The sequence below is a fragment of the Choloepus didactylus genome, chromosome 20 (assembly GCF_015220235.1).
Source record: "Choloepus didactylus isolate mChoDid1 chromosome 20, mChoDid1.pri, whole genome shotgun sequence".
In the NCBI taxonomy this organism is placed as follows: domain Eukaryota; kingdom Metazoa; phylum Chordata; class Mammalia; order Pilosa; family Megalonychidae; genus Choloepus; species Choloepus didactylus.
The window spans coordinates 58,876,789-58,898,186 of NC_051326.1; the positions used below are offsets into that span (position 1 = coordinate 58,876,789).

Consider the following 21,398-nt stretch of genomic DNA (forward strand, 5'->3'; position numbering starts at 1 on the left):
ATGAATATCAGTGAAATTGTGGTGTTCAGAAGAAGAAGGGAAAAGGACCAGAAAGAATATTCAAAGAAATAATGGCTGAAAATTTCGCAACCTTATTAAGGACATAAATATGCAAATCCAAAAAACCCAGTGTACTCCAAACAGAATAAATCTGAACAGACCCACTCTAAGACACATAGTAATCAGACTGTCAAATACCAAAGAGGAGAGAATTCAGAAAGCATCAGAAGAAAAGCAATTCAGCACATACAAGGGAAGCCAAAAAATACTAAGTGCTGATTTCTTATCAGACACCACAGAGGCGAGAAGGCAATGGTACGATATATTTAAGATCCTGAAAGAGAGAAATTGCCAGCTAAGAATTCTCTGTCCAGCAAAGCTGTCCTTGACAAATAAGAGAGAGTTTAAAATATTCACAGATAGACAGAAACCGAGAGAGTTCTTTAATAAGAGAACTATTAAAGGGAGTCCTGCCAGGTGAAAAGACAGGAGAGAGAAGTCTGGAGGAGAGTGCAGAACTGAAGAATATTAGTAAGGTTAACTTTTTTTTTTAATTCATTTTTATTGAGATATATTCACATACCATGCATTCATACAAAACAAAGTGTACATTCAGTTGTTTACAGTACCATTATATAGTTGTGTATTCTTCACCAAAATTAATTTTTGACATTTTCATTACCACACACAAAAATAATAAGAATAAAAATTAAAGTGAAAAAAGAACAACTGGGTGCCTTCCCCCTCCCCCCCTGTTTTTCTACGCATCCATCCATAAACTAGACAAAGGGGATTGTTGGTCCATATGGCTTTCCCAATTCACATTGTCACCCCTCATAAGCTACATTTTTATACAATCGTCTTCAAGATTCATGGGTTCGGGGTTATAGTTTGATAGTTTCAGGTATTTACTGCTAGCTATTCCAATTCGTTAGAACCTAAAAAGGGTTGTCTATATTGTGCAAAAGAGTGCCCACCAGAGTGACCTCTCAGCTCCTTTTGGAATCTCTTTGCCACTAAAGCTTATTTCATTTCCTTTCACGTCTCCCTTTTGGTCAAGAAGATGTTCTCCATCCCACGATGCCAGGTCTAGATTCCTCCCCGGAGGAAAGGGAGATTCACTCCCCTGGGTGTCAGATCCCATGTAGAGGGGAGGGCAGTGATTTCACCTGCCAAGTTGGCTTAGCTGGAGACAGAGGGCCACATCTGAGCAACAAAGAGGCATTTGGGAGGAGGCTCTTAAGCACAATTATAGGGAGGTGTAGCCTCTCCTTTGCAGCAACAGTCTTCCCAAGGGCAAGTCCTGTGGTAGAGGGCTCAGCCCATCAAACCACCAGTACCCTATGTCTGTGAGCACATCTGCATCTATCGAGGTGGGGAAGCCCAATACCCCTGCATTTTCCACCAGCTACTCAAGGGGGCTCTGCATATTTTTTTCATTGTTTTTTTTTTTTTTTAATTGACTTTTTTTTAAATCAACTATATCAAAAAAATTTTTTTAAATATACAATTAAAAAAAACATTTCAAACAAATCATAACAAGGGAGTAAGAAAAAGACAACTAACCTAAGATAACTATTTTCCTTTCAACATGTTCCTACTCTACATAGCAACATTTCTGTGAACTTGTTCCTACCATACCCATCAGAAATTAACAGACTATAGTCATTCCTGGGCATTCCCAGAATGTTAAATTTGCCCACAGTAGCTTATCTGTTCTTACTGGGTTATCATTCCCCCTTCCTTGCTTGCTATCACTAGTTCCCCTACATTCTATGTTATAAACCATTTGTTTTACATTTTTGAATGTTCTCATTAGTGGTAGCATATAATATTTCTCTTTTTGTGCCTGGCTTATTTCACTCAGCATTATGTCTTCAAGGTTCATCCATGTTGTTGTATGTTTCACGACATTGTTCCTTCTTACTGCTGCGTAGTATTCCATCGTGTGTATATACCACATTTTATTTATCTACTCATCTGTTGAAGGACATTTGGGTTATTTCCATCTCTTGGCAATTGTGAATAATGCTGCTGTGAACATTGGCATGCAGGTATCTGTTTGTATCACTGCTTTCAGATCTTCCGGGTATATACCGAGAAGTGCAATCACTGGATCAAAGGGTAACTCTGTATCTAGTTTCCTAAGGAAGTGCGGGACTAACTTCCAGAGTACCTGAGCCATTATACAGTCGCACCAACAATGAATAAGAGTTCCAGTTTCTCCACATCCTCTCTGGCATTTGTAGTTTCCTGTTTGTTTAATGGCAGCCATTCTAATTGGTGTGAGATGGTATCTCATTGTGGTCTTAATTTACATCTCCCTAATAGCTAGTGAAGCTGAACATTTTTTCATGTGTTTCTTGGCCATTTGTATTTCCTCTTCAGAGAACTATTTTTTCATATCTTTTGCCCATTTTATAATTGGGCTGTCTGTACTATTGTTATTGAGTTGTAGGATTTCTTTATATATGCAAGATATCAGTCTTTTGTCAGATAATGGTTTCCAAAAATTTTTTCCCATTGAGTTGGCTGCCTCTTCACCTTTTTGACAGATCCCTTTGTGGTACAGAAACTTCTAAGCTTGCGGCATTCCCATTTATCTATTTTTTCTTTTGTTGCTTGTGCTTTGGGTGTAAAGTCTAGGAAGTGGCCACCTAATACAAGGTCTTAAAGATGTTTCCCTACATTACTGTCTTTTATAATGAGGTCTTTGATCCACTTTGAGTTAATTTTTGTGTAAGGTGTGAGGTAAGGGTCCTCTTTCATTCTTTTGGATATGGATATCCAACTCTCTCAGCCCCATTTGTTGAAAAGACTGTTATATCCCAGTTCAGTGGCTTTGGGGGCCTTATCAAAGATCAGTCAGCCATAGATCTGGGGGTCTATCTCTGAATTCTCAGTTCAATTCCATTGATTAATATGTCTGTCTTTGTGCCAGTACCATGCTGTTTTGACAACTGTGGCTTTATAATAAGCTTCAAAGTCAGGGTGTATAAATCCTCCCACTTTTTTTTTTTTTTTAGAGTGTCTTTAGCAATTCGAGGCATCTTCCCTTTCCAAATAAATTTGATAACTAGCTTTTCCAAGTCTGCAAAGTAGGTTGTTGGAATTTTGATTGGGATTGCATTGAATCTATAGATGAGTTTGGGTAGAATTGACATCTTAATGACATTTAGCCTTCCAATCCATGAACAGGGAATATTTTTCCATCTTTTAAGATCCCTTTCTAGTTCTTTTAGTAGAGTTATTGTTCTAGTTTGCTAATGCTGCCAGAATGCAAAACACCAGAGATGGATTGGCTTTTATAAAAGGGGTTTTATTTGGTTACACAGTTACAGTCTTAAAGTCATAGTGTCCAAAGTAACACATCAGCAATCGGGTACCTTCACTGGAGGATGGCCGATGGTGTCTGGAAAACCTCTGTTAGCTGGGGAGGCACGTGGCTGGCATCTGCTCCAAAGTTCTGGTTTCAAAATGGCTTTCTCCCAGGATGTTGCTCTCTAGGCTGCAGTTCCTCAAAAATGTCACTCTTAGTTGCACTTGGGATATTTGTCCTCTCTCAGCTTCTCTGGAGCAAGAGTCTGCTTTCAACAGCCGTCTTCAAACTGTCTCTCATCTGCAGCTCCTGTGCTTTCTTCAAAGTGTCCCTCTTGGCTGTAGCTCCTCTTCAGAACATCACTCACAGCTGCACTGAGTTCCCTCTGCCTGTCAGCTCATTTATATGGCTCCACTGATCAAGGCCCACCCAATGGGCAGGCCAACACTCCATGGAAATTATCCAATTAGAGTCATCACCCACAGTTGGGTGGGGCACATCACAGAAACACTCAAAGAATTACAATCTAATCAACACTGATAACATCTGCCCACACAAGATTACATCAAAGATAATGGCGTTTGGGGGACACAATATATTCAAACTGGCCCAGTTATGTAGTTTTCTTTGTATAGGTCTTTTACATCTTTGGTTAAGTTTATTCCTAGGTACTTGATTTGTTTAGTTGCTATTGAAAATGGTATCTTTTTCTTGAGTGTGTCTTCAATTTGTTCATTTCTAGCATATAGAAACATTACTAACTTTGTGCATTAATCTTGTATCTTGCTAAATTTGTTTATTAGCTCTAGTAGCTGTATCGTTGATTTCTCAGGGTTTTCCAGATATAAGATCATATCATCTGCAAACAATGACAGTTTTACTTCTTCTTTTCCAATCTGGATGCCTTTTATTTCTTTGTCTTGCTGGATTGCCCTGGCTAGCACTTCCAGCACGATGTTGAATAACAGTGGTGACAGCGGGCATCCTTGTCTTGTTCCTGATCTTAGAGGGAAGACTTTCAGTCTCTCACCATAGAGTGCTATACTGGCTGTGGGTTTTTCATATATGCTCTTTATCATATTGAGGAAGTTCCCTTCAATTCCTACCTTTTGAAGTGTTTTTATCAAAAAGGGATGTTGGATTTTGTTGAGTGCTTTTTCAGCATCTATTGAGACGATCATTTGATTTTTCTCTTTTGATTTGATAATGTATTATAATACATTGATTGATTTTCTTATGTTGAACCATCCTTGCATGCCTGGAATGAACCCCACTTGGTCATGGTGTATGATTTTTTTAATGTGTCTTTGGATTAGATTTGCAAGTATTTTGTTGAGAATTTTTGCTTCTGTATTCATTAAGGAGATTGGCCTGTAGTTTTACTTTTTTGTAACATCTTTTCCTGGTTTTGGTATTAGATTGATATTAGTTTCATAAAATGGGTTAGGTAGTGTTCCATTTTCTTTGATGTTCTGAAAGAGTTTAAGTAAGATTGGTGTCAGTTCTTTTGGGAAAGTTTGGTAGAATTCTCCTGTGAAGCTATCTAGCCCTGGGCATTTATTTGTGGGAAGCTTTTTGATGACTGATTGGATCTCTTTGCTTGTGATGGGTTGGTTGAGGTCTTCTATTTCTTCTCTGGTCAGTCTAGTTGTTCATATGTTTCCAGGAATTTGTCCATTTCCTCTACATTATCCAGTTTGTTGGCATACAGTTGTTCATAGTATCCTCTCATAATTTTTTAAATTTCTTTGGGATCTGCAGTAATGTCACCTTTCTCATTCATTATTTTGTTTATAAGGGTCTTCTCTCTTTTTGATTTTGTCAGTCTAGCTAGGGGCTTGTCAGTCTTGTTGCTCTTCTCAAAGAACCAACTTTTAGTGTTATTTATTGTCTATATTTTTTTGTTCTCTTATGTCATTTATTTCTGCCTTAATCCTTGCTATTTCTTTTCTTCTACTTGGTTTAGGAGTGGTTTGCTGTTCATTTTCTAGCTTCTTCAGTTGATCCCTTCTTTGATTTTAGCTCTTTCTTCCTTTTTAATGAATGCATTTAGTGCTGTAAATTTCCCCGAGTACCACTTTTGCTCTGTCCCATAGGTTTTGGTATGTTGTGTTCTCATTTTCATTCGTCTCTATATATTTAGCAATTTCTCTTGCTATTTCTTCTTTAATCCACTGATTGTTTAGGAGCGTGTTGTTTAACGTCCAGGTATATGTGAATTTTCTAAGTCTATGATGCATATTGACTTCTAATTGTATTCCATTGTGGTCAGAGAATGTGCTTTGAATAATTTCAATCTTTTTAAATTTATTGAGGCTTGTTTTATGTCCCAGCATATGATCTATTCTGGAGAAAGTTCCGTGAGCACTAGAGAAGAATGTGTATCCTCGTGATTTGGGATGTTATGTTCTTATATGTCTGTTAAATCCAATTCATTTATCAGATTGTTTATGTTTTCAGTTTCCTTATTGGTCTTCTGTCTGGTTGATCTATCTATAGGACAGAGAGATGTATTGAAGTCTCCCACAATTATTGTGGAAACATCAATTGCTTCCTTTAGTTTTGCCAGTGTATGTCTCATGTATTTTGTGGTACCTTGATTGGGTGCATAAACATTTATGATTGTTACTTCGTCTTGTTGAATTGCCCCTTTTATTAGCATGTAGTGGCCTTCTTTTTCTCTCATAACATCCTTGCGTTTAAAGTCTATTTTATCTGAGATTAATATTGCTACACCTGCTTTCTTTTGGCTGTAGCTTGCATGAAATATTTTTTTTCTATCCTTTCACTTTCAATTTCTTTGTGTCCCTGTGTGTAAGATGAGTCTCTTGTATGCAACATATTGATGGGTCATTTTTTTTTTATCCATTCTGCCAATCTATATCTTTTAATTGGGGAGTTTAATCCATTTATATTCAAAGTTATTACTGTGAAGGCATTTCTTGAATCAGCCATCCTATCCTTTGGTTTATGTTTGTCAGATATATTTTTTCCCTCTCTCTCTTAATGTCCTTTAACGTACCCATACTGAATCTCTTTAGTACTGAACCTTTCTCCATCTCTCTCTCTCCTTTCTTTGTTTCTCTGTCAGTAGGGCTCCCTTTAGTATCTCCAGTAGGGCAGGTCCCTTGTTAGCAAATTCTTTCAGCATTTGTTTGTGAAAAATTTAAGCTCTCCCTCAAATTTGAAGGAGAACTTTGCTGGATAAAGAATTATTGGTTGGCAGTTTTTCTCATAATTTTAAATATGTCATGCCACTGCCTTCTCACCTCCACTGTGGCCGCTGAGTAGAAAATACTTAGTCTTATGCTGTTTCCTTTGTAAGTGGTGAATTGCTTTTCTCTTGCTGCTTTCAGAACTTGCTCCTTCTCTTCAGTATTTGACATTCTGATCAGAATATGTCTCAGAGTGGGTTTATTTGGATTTATTCTATTTGGAGTTCGCTGGGCATTTATCCTTTGTGTATTTATATTGTGTAGAAGGGTTGGGAAGTTTTCCCCAACAGTTTCTTTGAATACTCTTCCTAGACCTTTACCCTTCTCTTCCCTTTCTGGAACACCAAAGAATCTTATATTTGGACATTTTATATTATCTATCATATCCCTGCGATCCATTTTGATTTTTTCTATTTTTTCCCCATTCTTTCTTTTGTTCTTTTGTTTTCTGTTCTGTCATCCTCTAGGTCACTGATTCGCTGTTCAGCTTCCTCTAGTCTTATACTATGAGTATGCAGAATCTTTTTATTTTGGTCAGCATTTTCTTTTATTTCCATAAGATCGGTCTGTTTTTTTTATTTACTCTTATAATTCTTCTTTATGCTCTTCTAGGGTCTTCTTGATGTCCTTTATATCCTGTGCCACGCTCTTCTTCATGTCCTTTATATCCTGTGCCATGCTCTGGTTGTTCATCTTTAGTTCTTTGATTAATTGCTCCAAGTACTGTGTCTCCTCCTATCTTTTGATTTGGGTGTTTGGGCTTGGGTTATCCATATCATCTGGTTTTTTCATATGCTTTAAAATTTTCTGTTGTTTTTGGCCTCTTGGCATTTGCTTAACTTGATAAGGTTCTTTTAGTGTACATAGACCAATTCAAACCCTTATCTCTAATTTGTCAGATCTTCAGCTTCATGGAGTACACTTTCTGTAACTAACCAGCAGGTGGCATCTGCAAGCTACCTGTTCCCCTTGAGTCAGTTCTCCCTCACTTTGTGGTGAGTGGGGGTGTGAGTCTTGTTGAGTCCAGTTGGTGCACCAAGCTTGTGTGTGTAGTTGGTGTTGCCCACCGTGCATATGGGACGTGTGTCTGAGCGGTTAGGGAGGGGGAGGCGGCTTTAATAATTAAATCTCAGTAAGGGTAACTTAAAGGATAAAAGGAGAGAGAGAAAAAATAGACCTGACAAATAAAAAACAAAGGATAAGATGGTTGAATCAAGAACTGCCTTTATAGTAATACCTTTGACTGTTAATTGTTTAAATTCCCCAATCAAAAGACACAGATTGGCAGAATGGATTAAAAAATAGGATCCCTCTGTATGCTGTTTACATGAGACACGTCTTAGACCCAAAGATGCAAATAGGTTGCAAGTGAAATGATGGAAAAATATATTCCAGGCAAGTAGTTACCAAAAGAAAACTCAGGTAACTGTACTAATATAAGACAAAATAGACTTTAAATGCAAAAATGTTATAAGAGATAAAGGAGGACACTATATAGTAATAAAAGGGGCAGTTCAACAAGAAGAAATAACAGTCATAACTAATCAGGGTGCACCTTGATTAGGAGCATAGATAGTTACATGGGTGAAACACTGGCAAAATTGAAGGCACATGAGTGAAACACTGGCAAAATTGAAGGGAGTAATAGACGACTTGACTATAATAGTAGGAGACTTCAGCACACCACTCTCTCCAATAGATAGAACAATTAAACAGAAGATAATAAAGAAACAGAGAACCTAAATAATATGATAAATGAACTAGACGTAACAACATACATAGAACACTACATCCCAGAACAACAGGATACACATTCTTCTCAAGTGCTCATGGAACATTCTCAAGGATAGACCATATGCTGGGGCACAAAACAGGTCTTAATAAATTTAAAAAGATTGAAATTATGCAAAGTACTTGCATTATGTAGAGCTTATCAACAAGCTCTACAACTTGCTAGACAACTTATATGAACTGGACAACTTCCTACAAACACATGAATAACCTACACTGACTAGAGAAGAAATGGAAGACCTCAACAAACCAATCACAAGTAAATCACAAGTAAAGAAATCGAATCAGTCATCAAAAACCTCCTGACGAAGAAAAACCCAGGACGGAACGGCTTCACAGGTTGAGTTTTTACCAAGCATTCCAAGAAGAATTAATACCATTCCTACTCAGACTCTTCCAAAAAATTGAAGAAGAGGGGACACTACCTGACTCATTCTATGAAGCCAACGTTATCCTAATACCAAAGCTGGATAAAGATACTACAAGAAAAGAAAACTTCAGATTAGTCTCTCTAATGTATTTAGATGCAAAAGTCCTCAACAAAATACTTGCAAATAGAATCCAACAGCATATTAAAAGAATTACATACCAAGACCAAGTGGGTTTTATTCCAGTTATGGAAGGGTGGTTCAACACAAAAAAATCAATTAATGTAATACACCATATTAACAGATTAAAAAGGAAAAAACACATGGTCATCTCAACTGGCACAGAAAAGGCATGAGACAAAATTCAGTATCCTTTCTTGGTAAAAATACTTAGAACACTAGGAATAGAAGGAACCTTCCTCAACATGAGGGGCATACATGAAAAACCCACAGCTAACGTCATACTCAGTGGTGAGAAACTGAAAGCTTTCCCTCTAAGATTGGGAACATGACAAGGATGCCCACTGTTACCACTGGTATTCAACATTGTGCTAGAAGTTCTAGCTAGAGCAATTTCAAGAAAAAGAAATAAAAGGTATCTAAATTGGAAAGGAAGAAATAAAACTGTTGCTCTTTGCAGATGACATGATCCTATATTTAGAAAATCTAGCAATAATGACCGCAAAGCTGCTTGAGCTAATAAGTGAGTTCTAATGTATTTTTAGTCTGTTTTATTGTGCCTTTCATTCCCGTCATTTCTGCTATGTATCTTTATATACTTTCAGATTCTTCTTTATGCTCGCCTAGCATCTTCTTTATATCCTTTATCTCTTTATGCATATTTTCCTCATCTCCTTGAATTGATTTAGGAGATTTGTTTGAACATGTTTGATTAGTTGGTCCAAATTTTGTGTCTCCTCCAGAGTTTAATTTGTTCATTTGACTGGACCATATCTTCCTGTTTCTTGGTATGGCTTATAATTTTTTGCTGATGCCTAGGCATCTGATTGTCCTGGTGCATTTACTCTGAAGGTTTCTCTCTCTTGCCTGGGGTTTTATTGTTGATTGGCTTTGTGTTAAGGCTATTCTTTGACAGTTGGTTCAACTTATTCTAGACCTTTAGAATTGACTGTTTAGCTGATGAGATTTCTTCAGCTCTTCATCTGATTCTTGCCCTGGATTTGCAAGTACAGTGTTTCAGATTGTACTGTTTGTGCCATTGTTTCACCCCCAAGAGAAAGCTTCCTTTCTTGTATTCCTTTTCCAGAAATCTTGATCTTTCTGTTTGTTTTTGTTTTGCCTCTACAGGTCTTTTTTTTCACTCCTTTTGTTGCCTCTTAGGGTTGACAGGTTTATTTTTGGTTGTGAGTGTGCCCTTGAGAGCACTGGGAATTGAAGACTTTGTAGTATGAATTGTACTCACTACTTAGTCATTTTAAAATTCAGTAAGTTTGATTAAAAATTAAAAATTATACTTTTATAATTTCAGAAGTGAAAGCTGTTTTTGAATATTATTCAAACATATTCAAAAGTAGAATGTATGTTGCTTAGGCTTTGTTGATTACAATAAAGGCAGAAATTGTTTTAATTCCCAAGTGTGTTTTGGATAGAGAACAAAGTGACTAAATTTGACTACTGTATCTGTTTGGTTTGACCAAGTTAAAAAGTGATTTAAAATAAAAGTTTAATCATTTTAACAGATACTTATGTTCCAGGATTGTTTTACATAATAAGAAATTTTGAGTGAAAAAGCAGTAATTTTACCTTCATTTTTCCTGGCACTCACAATTTGGTTCATCATGCTTTCCAGAGCATACTTAAAAATATGTTTTGGGGGATGTAAAACTATCTTTTTAATTGTTTCTGTTTCCTGCAGAGATCTAAGGAAGTTATAAACACTGAGGCTATTCCTAATACCAAGATACAAGCCATCAACCGGGGACTTAAAAAAAAAAGAAAACTTGGTATGCTCTTTGTATGTGTTTAACATTTTTTAACCACATGTCATGATACCTCTTTAATTTTCTTTTACCTTCATGGTTTGGGGACATGGAATGGAACTTTAAATAGATTCTAGAGAAAATGCCAGATTTTTTAGCAGGTAATCTAAACTGGCATTAAAGTGGGTTAACTCTTGATGGTATAATTGGAAGCTCATTTCTTAATCCTGCTTTTTGTTAATGAGTTGCATATCTAGTGGAGCAACTGTTATGCAAGAAACATTAACAGAGGGAGCATACATTCTTCTGTATCTACTGGCATATGCTCTTCTGTTATGTATCTGTTATGAATACGATTTTCTGTGCTTTTGAACAAAAATGCTTGTTTTCTGAAACGGTTCAACTGGAATTGTCAGGGTAGGCCAGTTAAACATGATATTCAACTTTCAGAAATCCATTTCTCACAGTGAATTTTGAACACACCTTTCTATAATAGAGGAAATTATTTTCCCTTAAGATAGCTTCAGCATGGGTGTGTTTTGAAAGGTAATCTATTTCGTTAATCCAGTGAATACATATAATTAGCTATTATTGAGAAGAACCTGAGGTTCTAACTAATGCTTTTTATTTCTATGACATTAACTACTTTAGGACCAGATTCTTAAGTTTGAAACCAGGGTAATATTAATGGTATACTCCACTACATGAGGTAGCTTTAAGAATATTGTATACAGACACACACACAAACGCACACACTCGGCATACGTTTGATATAAACGAAATGTCCCTATGAAATACTTTGGTGTTTTAGATGAATAGCAGAGAGAATGCCTAAATGTTGACTCATGTTCCTCTTTAACCTTTTCTAGTGACTATTTATATTAGACTAAAACCTGATTAATTTTAAATTTAATTAGTGTGAAACCTGTTTAGTGTGGACTTAACCAGTCTAAAGCATTCAGATTTGTAGTTTAAACATAAATTGCTGACAGAACTTCAGGAGTTTCAAATCGGTTGACAAGTGTCTTATATTCAGCCTCTTTGTCTTTTGTTTCTTCATCTGTAAAATGAGAATTGTAATACCATTTGTTATATAATACAACAGGACCAAAAACTCAGGATTTAAAATATGACTTGATCAATTTCTAAGAACAGTGTGCAGGACGAAGAGAGTGCACCTGTACACAGCCTGAAGAGTTTAAACTCTCTCAACTCCCAGTACATCAAAATTATAGGCACCTACAACTCGAGAGCCTTTCTCGGAATTGTGATAGTCAGCAGGAACGGAGAGCTCTTGTGACGTTTAGGTGAGGGAGAGGAGCAAGAGTCCTGTGGCATCCTGCAGGGGAGAGGAGATCTTGGAATCTTAGGTTAACAAACTTCAGAGGCTATGTGAAGGAAGTGCTGATGATTCGTCCAGCAGTGAGAGGTAAAAACGTTTAAGGCTCCTATCAGATTTTAACTTTTTCTTTAAGTGGTAGTTATAGTTAAACATATAGTTCTATCTGTTGTGTTGGCAGATTTCTTTACAATCTCTAAGGGTTGTTTGAGGATCAAAGGAATTAACCTACTTAAAATACTTAGCACACACTTGGTACCTGGGCACAGGTCAATGCGTATTAGTTTCCTGGCTTTCAGTTTCTCGTGATAACCTAGACCCTTTTCCAAAAAAGCAGACTACCTGTGAGCAGTTAATTTTCTGTGAATGTTCTTATTGCTTTCCTCTACTTCTGGTCCATCACATCTAGACTTTTTTCATTCGTTCACCAAATATTCATTGTTTCCTTTGTGAGTTGGAATAGAGTGGTGGAAGCAGTGAATGAGTAATTTAGGATTCTGCTGGGCACTGACTAAGTAAAATATACATTTAGAAACAATTAACTTTTTTTAATAAATGCAATATTATTGATACATATTCACACACTATATAATCCATCCAAAATATACAGTCAGTGGCTCACACTAGTATCAAATAGTTTTGCATTCGTCAATGTAATCAATTTTAGAACATTTTCATTATTCCAAAAAATAAAATAAAAGCAAAAAAGAAGACCCACAACATCCCATACCCCTTATCCCCCACCCCTCCATTACCTATATATTTGCAGAGTTGGCTTAGAAATACAGGCCACATCTGAGCAACAAAAGAGGTTCTTGTGGGGTGACTCTTAGACATAGTTATAAGTACGCTTGGTTTTGCCATTGGAGGGATAAGCTTCATAAGGGCAAGCCTCCAGATCGAGGGTTGTCTTATTAAAATGGGAGCCCTACTGCTTAAGAAAATAGCAGGAATTCCTCAGGTGGGGAAATTTAATAACTCCTTTTTTTTCCCCAGTCCTTCAAGGAGACTTTGCAAATACTTTTTTTATTTTCTGCCCAAAATATTCTAGGATATACTGGGGTATTACATTAGCCTGTACAGAATGATGAGATCTCATTCCCTATTCTAGGTTCCATGTAATTATATTGTTTAAATAAACTAATCAGACAGGTTAAATTAGATAATGTGCTATAGAAAATATAAATTTGGTACCAAATAAATCTTTCTTTGGTCTCACACCAGAAGTTGAAATTTTAAAATCCAGTCAATATCATCTTTTACCCTGTATTCTAATTTGCCTTAGTCCTAACCAGGTCCATTTCATTCATATCTCTAATTGAAGTCTGATCTCTTTTTCAGCTTCTTCAACAATTGCTGTGTGGAGTAATGCTGACTTTCAGAGCTGCAGTATTCTAACTTTGAGTCTCAGGTGTCATACAGATACTCAAATTTCCAGGGAACTACTAGGTTCTCAGCATCTTAGAATTTAGCAATAACAGTTAAAACTCAGGAATAAATGTGACTGCCATTAGAGTTTACAATCTAGGAACCTTTACAATAAGCCTTTTTGAACATTCTGTATTCCTTCATCATTGATTTCCCAATCTCTGCTCCTGATGTATCCCCTGATAACCCATGCTCTCGAAATCAATTCTCAGCATTTGCTCATTATAATTAGTTTATATTAGTGACACCTTAAAATATTTGTTCTTTTGTTTCTGGCTTATTTCACTCAATGTCTTTAAGGTTCATTCACCTAGTTGCTCACTTTTTTTTTTTTTTTTAACACGGTGACTATTCATTTTTCTGCCTTTTAGGCTGACCCTTCAGAAAATTATAGATAATTGAAAACACTTAAAATGGTAAATTATAAAAAATGATGTTTAGTGTTAGCGTTAGTATACAGATTTGCCAGATTGGAAACAAGAAATATAAGAGTGGAAACTCTGTTTAGAGGTATAAAAGAATCCAAGTTGTGATGTGTAAAACACAAATTGTAATTATGTAGTGGCACTGCACTTAGTAAACTAGGAATGTGAGTGTCTAAAGTATGTTATTTGTCCTTTAGAGAAAGGCTGGGATTGGTATGTGTGTGAAGGTTTTCAGTACATACTTTATCAACAAGCAGAAGCCTTAAAGACCCTTGGGGTAGGCCCAGAATTAAAGGTAAGTTTATTTGTTTCTAGATGTTAGCTTCACATTTTGATGTTTGAAGAGCACTAAGATTTAGAGTGGAACTAAAGAGAAAAGTAGGATTATCAGTAATAACACCAGGGCTATTGGGAGAATCATTTTTCTCATGTTTTTGTTTTAATCCTTTTACTGAACCAGCAATTCCCAAAGTATGTTCTACAGGATGTAAATAAGCAATATGTGTAAAAGGAAATTTAAAAAGTTGTATTTAGTCCTCAGATATTTAGGAAACATTGGGTAAAACAAAGGACTTGTTTAATTTCCAAGGGGATGTAGTATGCAGTATTCATTTGAAAACAAAATCTTTTGGTGTGCGAATGCTTGTGCATAGCCTTGATCGGAATTTGAGTTCCATGGAATGCACTGTGGGGAATTATATATTAAACCAGAGGCTTTCAAATTTGAATGTGCATCAGAATCACCTGGAGGGCTTGTTAAAACACAGATTGCTGGTCCCTATTTCCAGAGTTTCTGATTTAGTAGGTCTGGAGTAGGGCCCAAGAATTTGCATTTCTGACAGGTTCCCAGGTGACCCTGAGCCTGCAAGTCCAGGGACCACACTTGACTGTGCTCCCTCCCTGGAGTAACATAATATCCCTACTATTATTTGAATTTCCTATTTCCTCATCTAGTTGAGGTGATTCCAGGAATTCTTTGAAAAGCCAGTTATTTAGCGGTAAGTGATTATCGAACACTTACTTCATGCCCATCGCTGGAAACTAAGTGCTAAGAAAATCAGCCTGGTTGGGCAGAGAGTTATGCATTTGTGAAATGAGTAAACATAAAATTATGTGATGATATGCTCATAAAGTGATGATAAGAGCAAAAAGAAAAGGAAGAAAATTTAATTTGGACTGAAGTCACCAAGGAAAGTTTAGTAGAGGAGACTGCTGTTCAAAGCAGCATCTGGGGCAAGCCAAAAGGAATGACCTCCAGACCAGTGCATGGCCTCAGTGGACTCTGGGCTTACCCTAAAAAGTATCAGAGAAATTAAAAATTCAGAAACAGAAACCCCTCAAGGCTTACCTGTGATGGTCATTGCATTGGGGAAGATTGCTGCTGCTCTGGGGATTTGTGAATCCAGTTTTTCCCTGTGTGCTCATTCTATGTATAAATGTTTATGAGTAGTTTTATATAGTCATACTTTATAACTGTAGTAGAGTTTACTCCTGTATACAGCTTTCCACCCACTTCATCAGGGGTTAATTCTGAAAAGTTTCTCTGTTATTAGCCAGTGAGCCTAACTGTTTAGAGCTGGTCAGTTAAATGGCACAGGAATGGTATTATGCTAAGATCTCAGGCCCTAGAATCAGAACTGACTCCAAATCCTAGTTGTGGCTTTTCTGCTTATTGACTGGTCATCTTGGCCAATTTCCTTAACTTCTGAGCCTCAGCTTCTTCAGCCATAAAATGCAGTGTTATGTTGGAACTAGTGGATGCCTAGTACATAGTAGGTGATGAATAAATGGGAACTCTTTTGTTTTGTTTTACTTTAACTGGGGCTGGGGGACAGTAGGGCAGCACATCTGATGGCAGCTTTGGTTCCAGTTAGGAACGTAGTTGCTGTATGAGTTGTTCTCTTTCTCTCATTCTTCATTTACTTCACTTGCAAAAGGAAAGGATTCAACTCGGTTACCTTTAAGCCCTTCTTTCTCTAAACTCTAAGATGAAGGATTTATTCAGTGTGCACAACATGCCTGATATTTTGATAATTTTTTTAAGGAAAAGCAGTATGAATACATTTTAGATCAGAGACAATATTTAAAGTACAAATAATTCTGTGTTATAGATGTACCTGTGTATTTGTAATTATAACCTGAATTATCACTCATTTCCCTTCTGCCTTAGAATGAAGTTTTGCATAATTTTTGGAAGCGCTATCTGCAGAAGAGCAAGCAGGCATATTGTAAAAACCCAGTTTATACCACTAAAAGGAAAGCTGTGGTAAGTCACAGATTTTAAGAACAGGACTAAAATAGACATTTTTTAGTGGGATGTAGAGGTGAAGATGGATTCATGACCAATTTGAGTATCTGGGATTATGATACCTGTCGGAGGATTTTCGGTGAAGAGGCAGAAAGACAAGGTCATTGATCCAAAAATAGGAAGTAAATTTGACTTATTATTTGCCTGATTGAAATTTGTGGTTAAAAGGTAGAAGCTTAAGGAATTTCTGTCTTTGTACTATTTAAAAAATTATTTTTCTTGAATATGTTACTCCCTTTGCTTGGAATATCTACTTTCTTTACATTTTATTTTAAGATTCATCTCAGTTATCATCTCTTCCCAGAAGCCTTTTCATGAAGAAAAGTAAATCTGGGTGCCCCAACCCTGTGTCCACCAGAGCAGCTTATACTTTTAGCAGTTTGCTTTTAACTGCTTTATAAGTGTGGCATGGGAAATTTTGTTTGGATGAGGGAGGATTCCACTGCTGAGAGGAGCAAGATTGAGAATCTTTGATATGTTCAATGGGTAATACTTACTCTCCAGGGCTGAGTGGAAGAGATTCGGAATCCATTTTACACAAATTTGTTAACAGCTTGGGACCTTGACACAGTTTCCTTGTTTGGTTGAGTTCTCATGGGTTCCATATATAGGTTTTAGTGATGGTGGCTAGGACCAAATGATAGCAGTGGAGATGATAAGTGGTAGGATGCTAGAAATACTCTGAAGTAGAGCCAATAGAATTTCCTGATGGCTTAGATATTGGGTGTGAGAGAAGGAGGGAAGTCAGGGATAGCTCTAATCTTTGGCTTGAGAAGCTGAGAGGATGGCATTATCGCCAACTAAAATGGCAGGTGGAATAGGAAGATCAGTACGGTTTTGGACATGTGAAGTTTGAGATTGCTATTAGACATTCAAGAGGAAGTGTCAAGTACGCAGCTTGATAAACAAGTCTGGAGTTTTCTGGAGAGAGTTCTGGGCTGGAGATACACATTTAGCATTTGTCATCTTATACCATAAGCATCAAATCTAAAATACTGTCAATTGTAAAATGTACCATTATGTACCGCTAAGAAAGAAAATAATGCTGCAAATTAAACTGTCACATGCCATTCATTGTAAGATGCATCCTGATCTCAGAGATGTTAAAATATGGAGAAAAAGCAGTGTATCTGAGACTAAAAAATATATAGTAGATAGTATTTAAGACCGAAAGATCAGGTGACATCATCAAGGAGTGAAGATAAAGAAGAGGACAAAAAACTGAGCTCTGGGCCACTCTAGGGTTAAAATGTCTGGGAAAACAGAAGAACTGGCATAGGATTCTGAGAACGTGCAGCTGGTAAGATAGGAGGAGACCCAAGAGAGTGAGGGTGGCATTCTGGAAACCAGGAGAACAAAGGGTTTCAAGAAGATAAAGAGTGATGAACTGTGATAAAGCCTGCTGGTAGGTCAGGAAGGAAGAGGGCTCAAATTTGATTAGTGGAACAGGAGGATCCAAGGCTTGATTGGAATAGGGCCTAAGATAGACCGAGAGGAGAGGAATTGGAGACAGCAAGTCTGTACTACTCTTTCGAGGTGTTTTGTGGCAAAGAAGTACAAAGAAATGATGCAGTAGCTGGACTCGAGGGAAAGTTTTTGTTTGTTTTTTAAGTAGGAGATATGATAGCATATTTGTGCACTGATAGGACTGATATAGGAGGGAGGAAAAATTAGATAATGATGCAAAGAGAGAGTGGAGAAGTGAGTGTTATCTTTGAGTAGAGGAGAGGGGTGGCAGCTAGTACCCGGAGAAACTGCCTTTAGATAGGCTCTTGGATAGTTCATTAGAAGCAAAGGGCAGAGGGTGTGGGTTGAGATGCTGGCAGGTAGTTGCCTGTGGGAACCTGTGGAAGTTTCCTTCTGGTTGCTTCAGTTTTCTCAATGATACCATGCTCATCAGCCAGTTTTATAGTGTATCTTACCTCTCATGTGACTTGCCTATAGGGAGCAAATGTGCTTGACAGAGTTCACACCTAAGTAGCCTGGTTTCTTACTTCATTCTGTTGTGAGCTTCCTTAATGTGAGATTTATCTCCTGTTAATAAGATCAAGTTTCTTGGCTTGCAAGGCAAGAGCCCAACTTTTTGACCTATGATCAATTCCCCAAGGTAAGGTCAGCTAATGAGGCCCTTAATTAGCCAGCCAGCTTATCTTTCGTAGGTCATTCTGTTTCAGCTGTACATGTGTGGAAACTAAACAATGGAATGAGGTAGTATATCATTGTCAGTTAAGTGTTATAAGCCATGAATGCTACAGGAATTCAAAGAAGCTAGAAATCATTGAATAAGAATGGGTTGGAAAGACTGCATAATACATTAAGTGATGAATTGGAGAGAGGGAGAAGAAAGTACATCCAGGCAGGAGAAATGGAATTAGCAAGACACAAATGTACAAGGTAGGTGCTGTAAAGAGAAGCAGGCTGGTGTTCGTGGGTGTTTTTCTTGGTGTAGATACTAGAGCCCCAAGAGAGATGTTAGTGGGAGAACAATGAAACCTGATGCTTATGCTGGCAGCCCATTGCCTTGCCGCACCCATGTCTGTGGCCCTTTCTGAGAAGCGATGTGGGAGCTTCCAGAGAGCAGGTTTCAAAAGTAAAGGTTTTGGCAGACAGTTGCAGCTCTCTAGAGTAGTTTCTTTTATGGTGTATGTGAAGGTCAGGAATTGTTTACATTGATGGAAATTGTGTCTTAAACTCTTACGCAATAATTTTATTATATTATTTTGCAAATAGGTTTTAGAAAATAACCCAAGTCATTCAGACTGGGATAGTGAACCTGAGCTGCTAAGTGACCTTAGCTTTCCTTTTTTGGTTGAAAGTGGAGCAGAATCACAGTCTGATGTCAACACTCAAAAATCTTTCCCCACCATCAAAGCATCACAATCAGGTAAAAATGAAAATGTCTAGAATTTTAAAGCTGGTAAAATGTCTTAAAAATAGTTTAGTCTACTCTCCTCATATTACAAGGACGGGGACTTGGCGTAGCAAGGAGGAATGACTCGCTGAAGGACATGGCTAGAAAAAAGGTAAATTAAATGAAGTCTTAGTGCAATTAAAAGAAAGGCACGTAGTCTCCACATGAGTATTTTTGTGTGATTTTAAAAGAAGTTAGATAAAGAATAAGTAAATCCAGAAAGAAAGTTAGTTCAAAACTGATCGTTTATATGTAGGAATTATGTATGTCATATCATATGCGATATATCCTATATGTCAGGGTTTTCACCGTCTGTAAGGAAAGTAGCAGGGGAGGAACAATAGAACTTAGCTATATAGTAAGATAGACAAGAGTCAAAGATAACTAAAGCAAATTGAGTAAACCTTACTAGATTACTAGTGTGCTTGTGTCTTACTTTCTGACTTAATAATTTGAAATAGATAAGGGATTATATTTAAGGTTTCAGATATAGACCTTCTCTCCGAAGCATTTATTCATGATTTTGTTTCCTCACTACTTTTTTTTTCTTTTTAATGTGATAGAAAACAGACCTCAGAGAACAAACCAGAGTTTTATTATAGTTTACTAGAATCCTGAACTGTACTGATAGAGTTCTTTGGGAGACAGCTCCCAAAACTTCTGATGTTAAGGATTGTTTATTGAAATCTGGGTTAAATGTGTATATATAAAGTTTTCAACAAAACATTTCCTGTACATACTGCTTCTTTGCAAACCCCCTGCCCTACAAAGTTTAAAAATTCGTTTTCTTAGCATATCTTCATTTCTTGCTAGGCTGCACAGTGATATAGATATCAGATAAGTTACTTTTTGTGTTAAAAGAAATAAAGTTAGAATCATAGAAAAAAATTCAGAAGCACTGAACTGCTAGAGTTTTCTTCTCCATACTTTCAGACAAGATTGAACTCAAACTGGCCCAAAAGACTGCAAATCTAAAAACATCCAAAACTTTTTTTTGAAAGAAGACAATAATTCCTTCTAAGGTATTGTTTTTTTTTTCACCTGTGTTAAGGGTTTTTGTTTTTTTAATAAATGATGAGCCCTAAAGCTTGATTTTCATTTTTATATTAAAAATAGCTATTCATACAGTTCTTACTGTAAAACCATAAAATACAGTCAAGAAGAAAAGAACCAGAAATAATCACTAGTGGTGTAGTAGACAGCATTTTTTTAAAATGCAATTTTGCTGAGATATATTCACATAATATACAATCCTCCAAAGTGTGCAATCAGTTGTGTATAGTATCATCATATAGTTGTGCATTCATCACCACAATCAATCTTTGAACATTTTCATTACTGCAAAAAAAAAAAATTAAAATTAAAATAAAAAAGAACATCCAAAACATTCCATTCCCCTCCTCCCCCCATTGTTCATTTGCTTATTTACTTTTTTTAATACTCATTCATTGTTTTTTTTAACTTCATCAAAAAATTAAAAAACAAACAATAAAAAAACATTTCAGACAAAACCAAAACAAAGGAATAAGAAAAACCAAATAACCTAAAATAACTACATTGCTTCCAACCTGTTCCTACCATACCCCAAGAAAATAACTATAACCAAACAAAGGAATAAGAAAAACAACCTAAAATAACTTCATTGCTGCCAACTTGTTCCTACCATACCCTCCAAAAATTAACAATCCATAGTCATTCCTGAGCATTCCCATAACATTAAGTTTACCCTCCATAACTTATCTGTTCTTATTAGATTTTCGTTCCCCCTTCACTATTTGCTGTCTATTGCTAGGTCCCCTGTATTCTACAATATAAGCCATTTATTTTACATTTTTCAGTGTTCACATTAGTGGTAACGTACAATATCTCTCTTTTTGTGCCTGCCTTATTTCACTCAACATTACGTCTTCCAAGTTCAGCCATGTTGTCATGTTTCACGAACTCATTCCTTCTTACAGCCGTGTAGTATTTCATCATGTATATATAGCACATTTTATTTATCCACTCATCTGTTGAAGGACATTTGGATTGTTTCCATTTCTTGGCAATTGTGAGTAATGCTGCTGTGAACATTGGTGTGCAGATATCTGTTTGTGTCACTGCTTTCATATCTTCTGGGTATATACCAAGAAGTGAAATTGATAGATCGAAGGGTAACTTTATATCTAGTTTTCTAAGGGACCGCCAGACTGTCTTCCAGAGTGGCTGTCCATTGTACAGTCCCATCAACAATGAATAATAGTTCCAATTTTTCCACATCCTCTCCAGCATTTGTAGTTTCCTCTTTGTTTAATGGCAGCCAGTCTATTTGGTGTGAGATGGTATCTCATTGTGGTCTTAATTTGCATCTCCCT

At 36.7% G+C, this 21,398-nt stretch overlaps 1 protein-coding gene across 8 annotated transcripts in view; it reads left to right on the forward strand.

Annotated features, from left to right (window-relative positions):
- TAF1B (TATA-box binding protein associated factor, RNA polymerase I subunit B) overlaps positions 1-21,398 on the forward strand; it is a 106,058-nt gene that overhangs the window by 11,379 nt on the left and 73,281 nt on the right. Inside the window, exons 1-5 of one of the 8 annotated variants that reach the window (XM_037812994.1) lie at positions 10,575-10,657; positions 11,739-12,062; positions 14,023-14,120; positions 15,996-16,091; positions 18,864-19,017. In XM_037812994.1, the coding sequence (XP_037668922.1) occupies positions 12,041-12,062; positions 14,023-14,120; positions 15,996-16,091; positions 18,864-19,017 (370 nt within the window). In that variant the 5' untranslated portion in view covers positions 10,575-10,657; positions 11,739-12,040. Of the gene's footprint in view, positions 1-10,569; positions 10,658-11,738; positions 12,063-14,022; positions 14,121-15,995; positions 16,092-18,863; positions 19,018-19,895; positions 20,067-21,398 lie in introns of those variants that run through there. The other 7 variants (XM_037812995.1, XM_037812993.1, XM_037812996.1 and 4 more) reach the window with 7 other exon arrangements.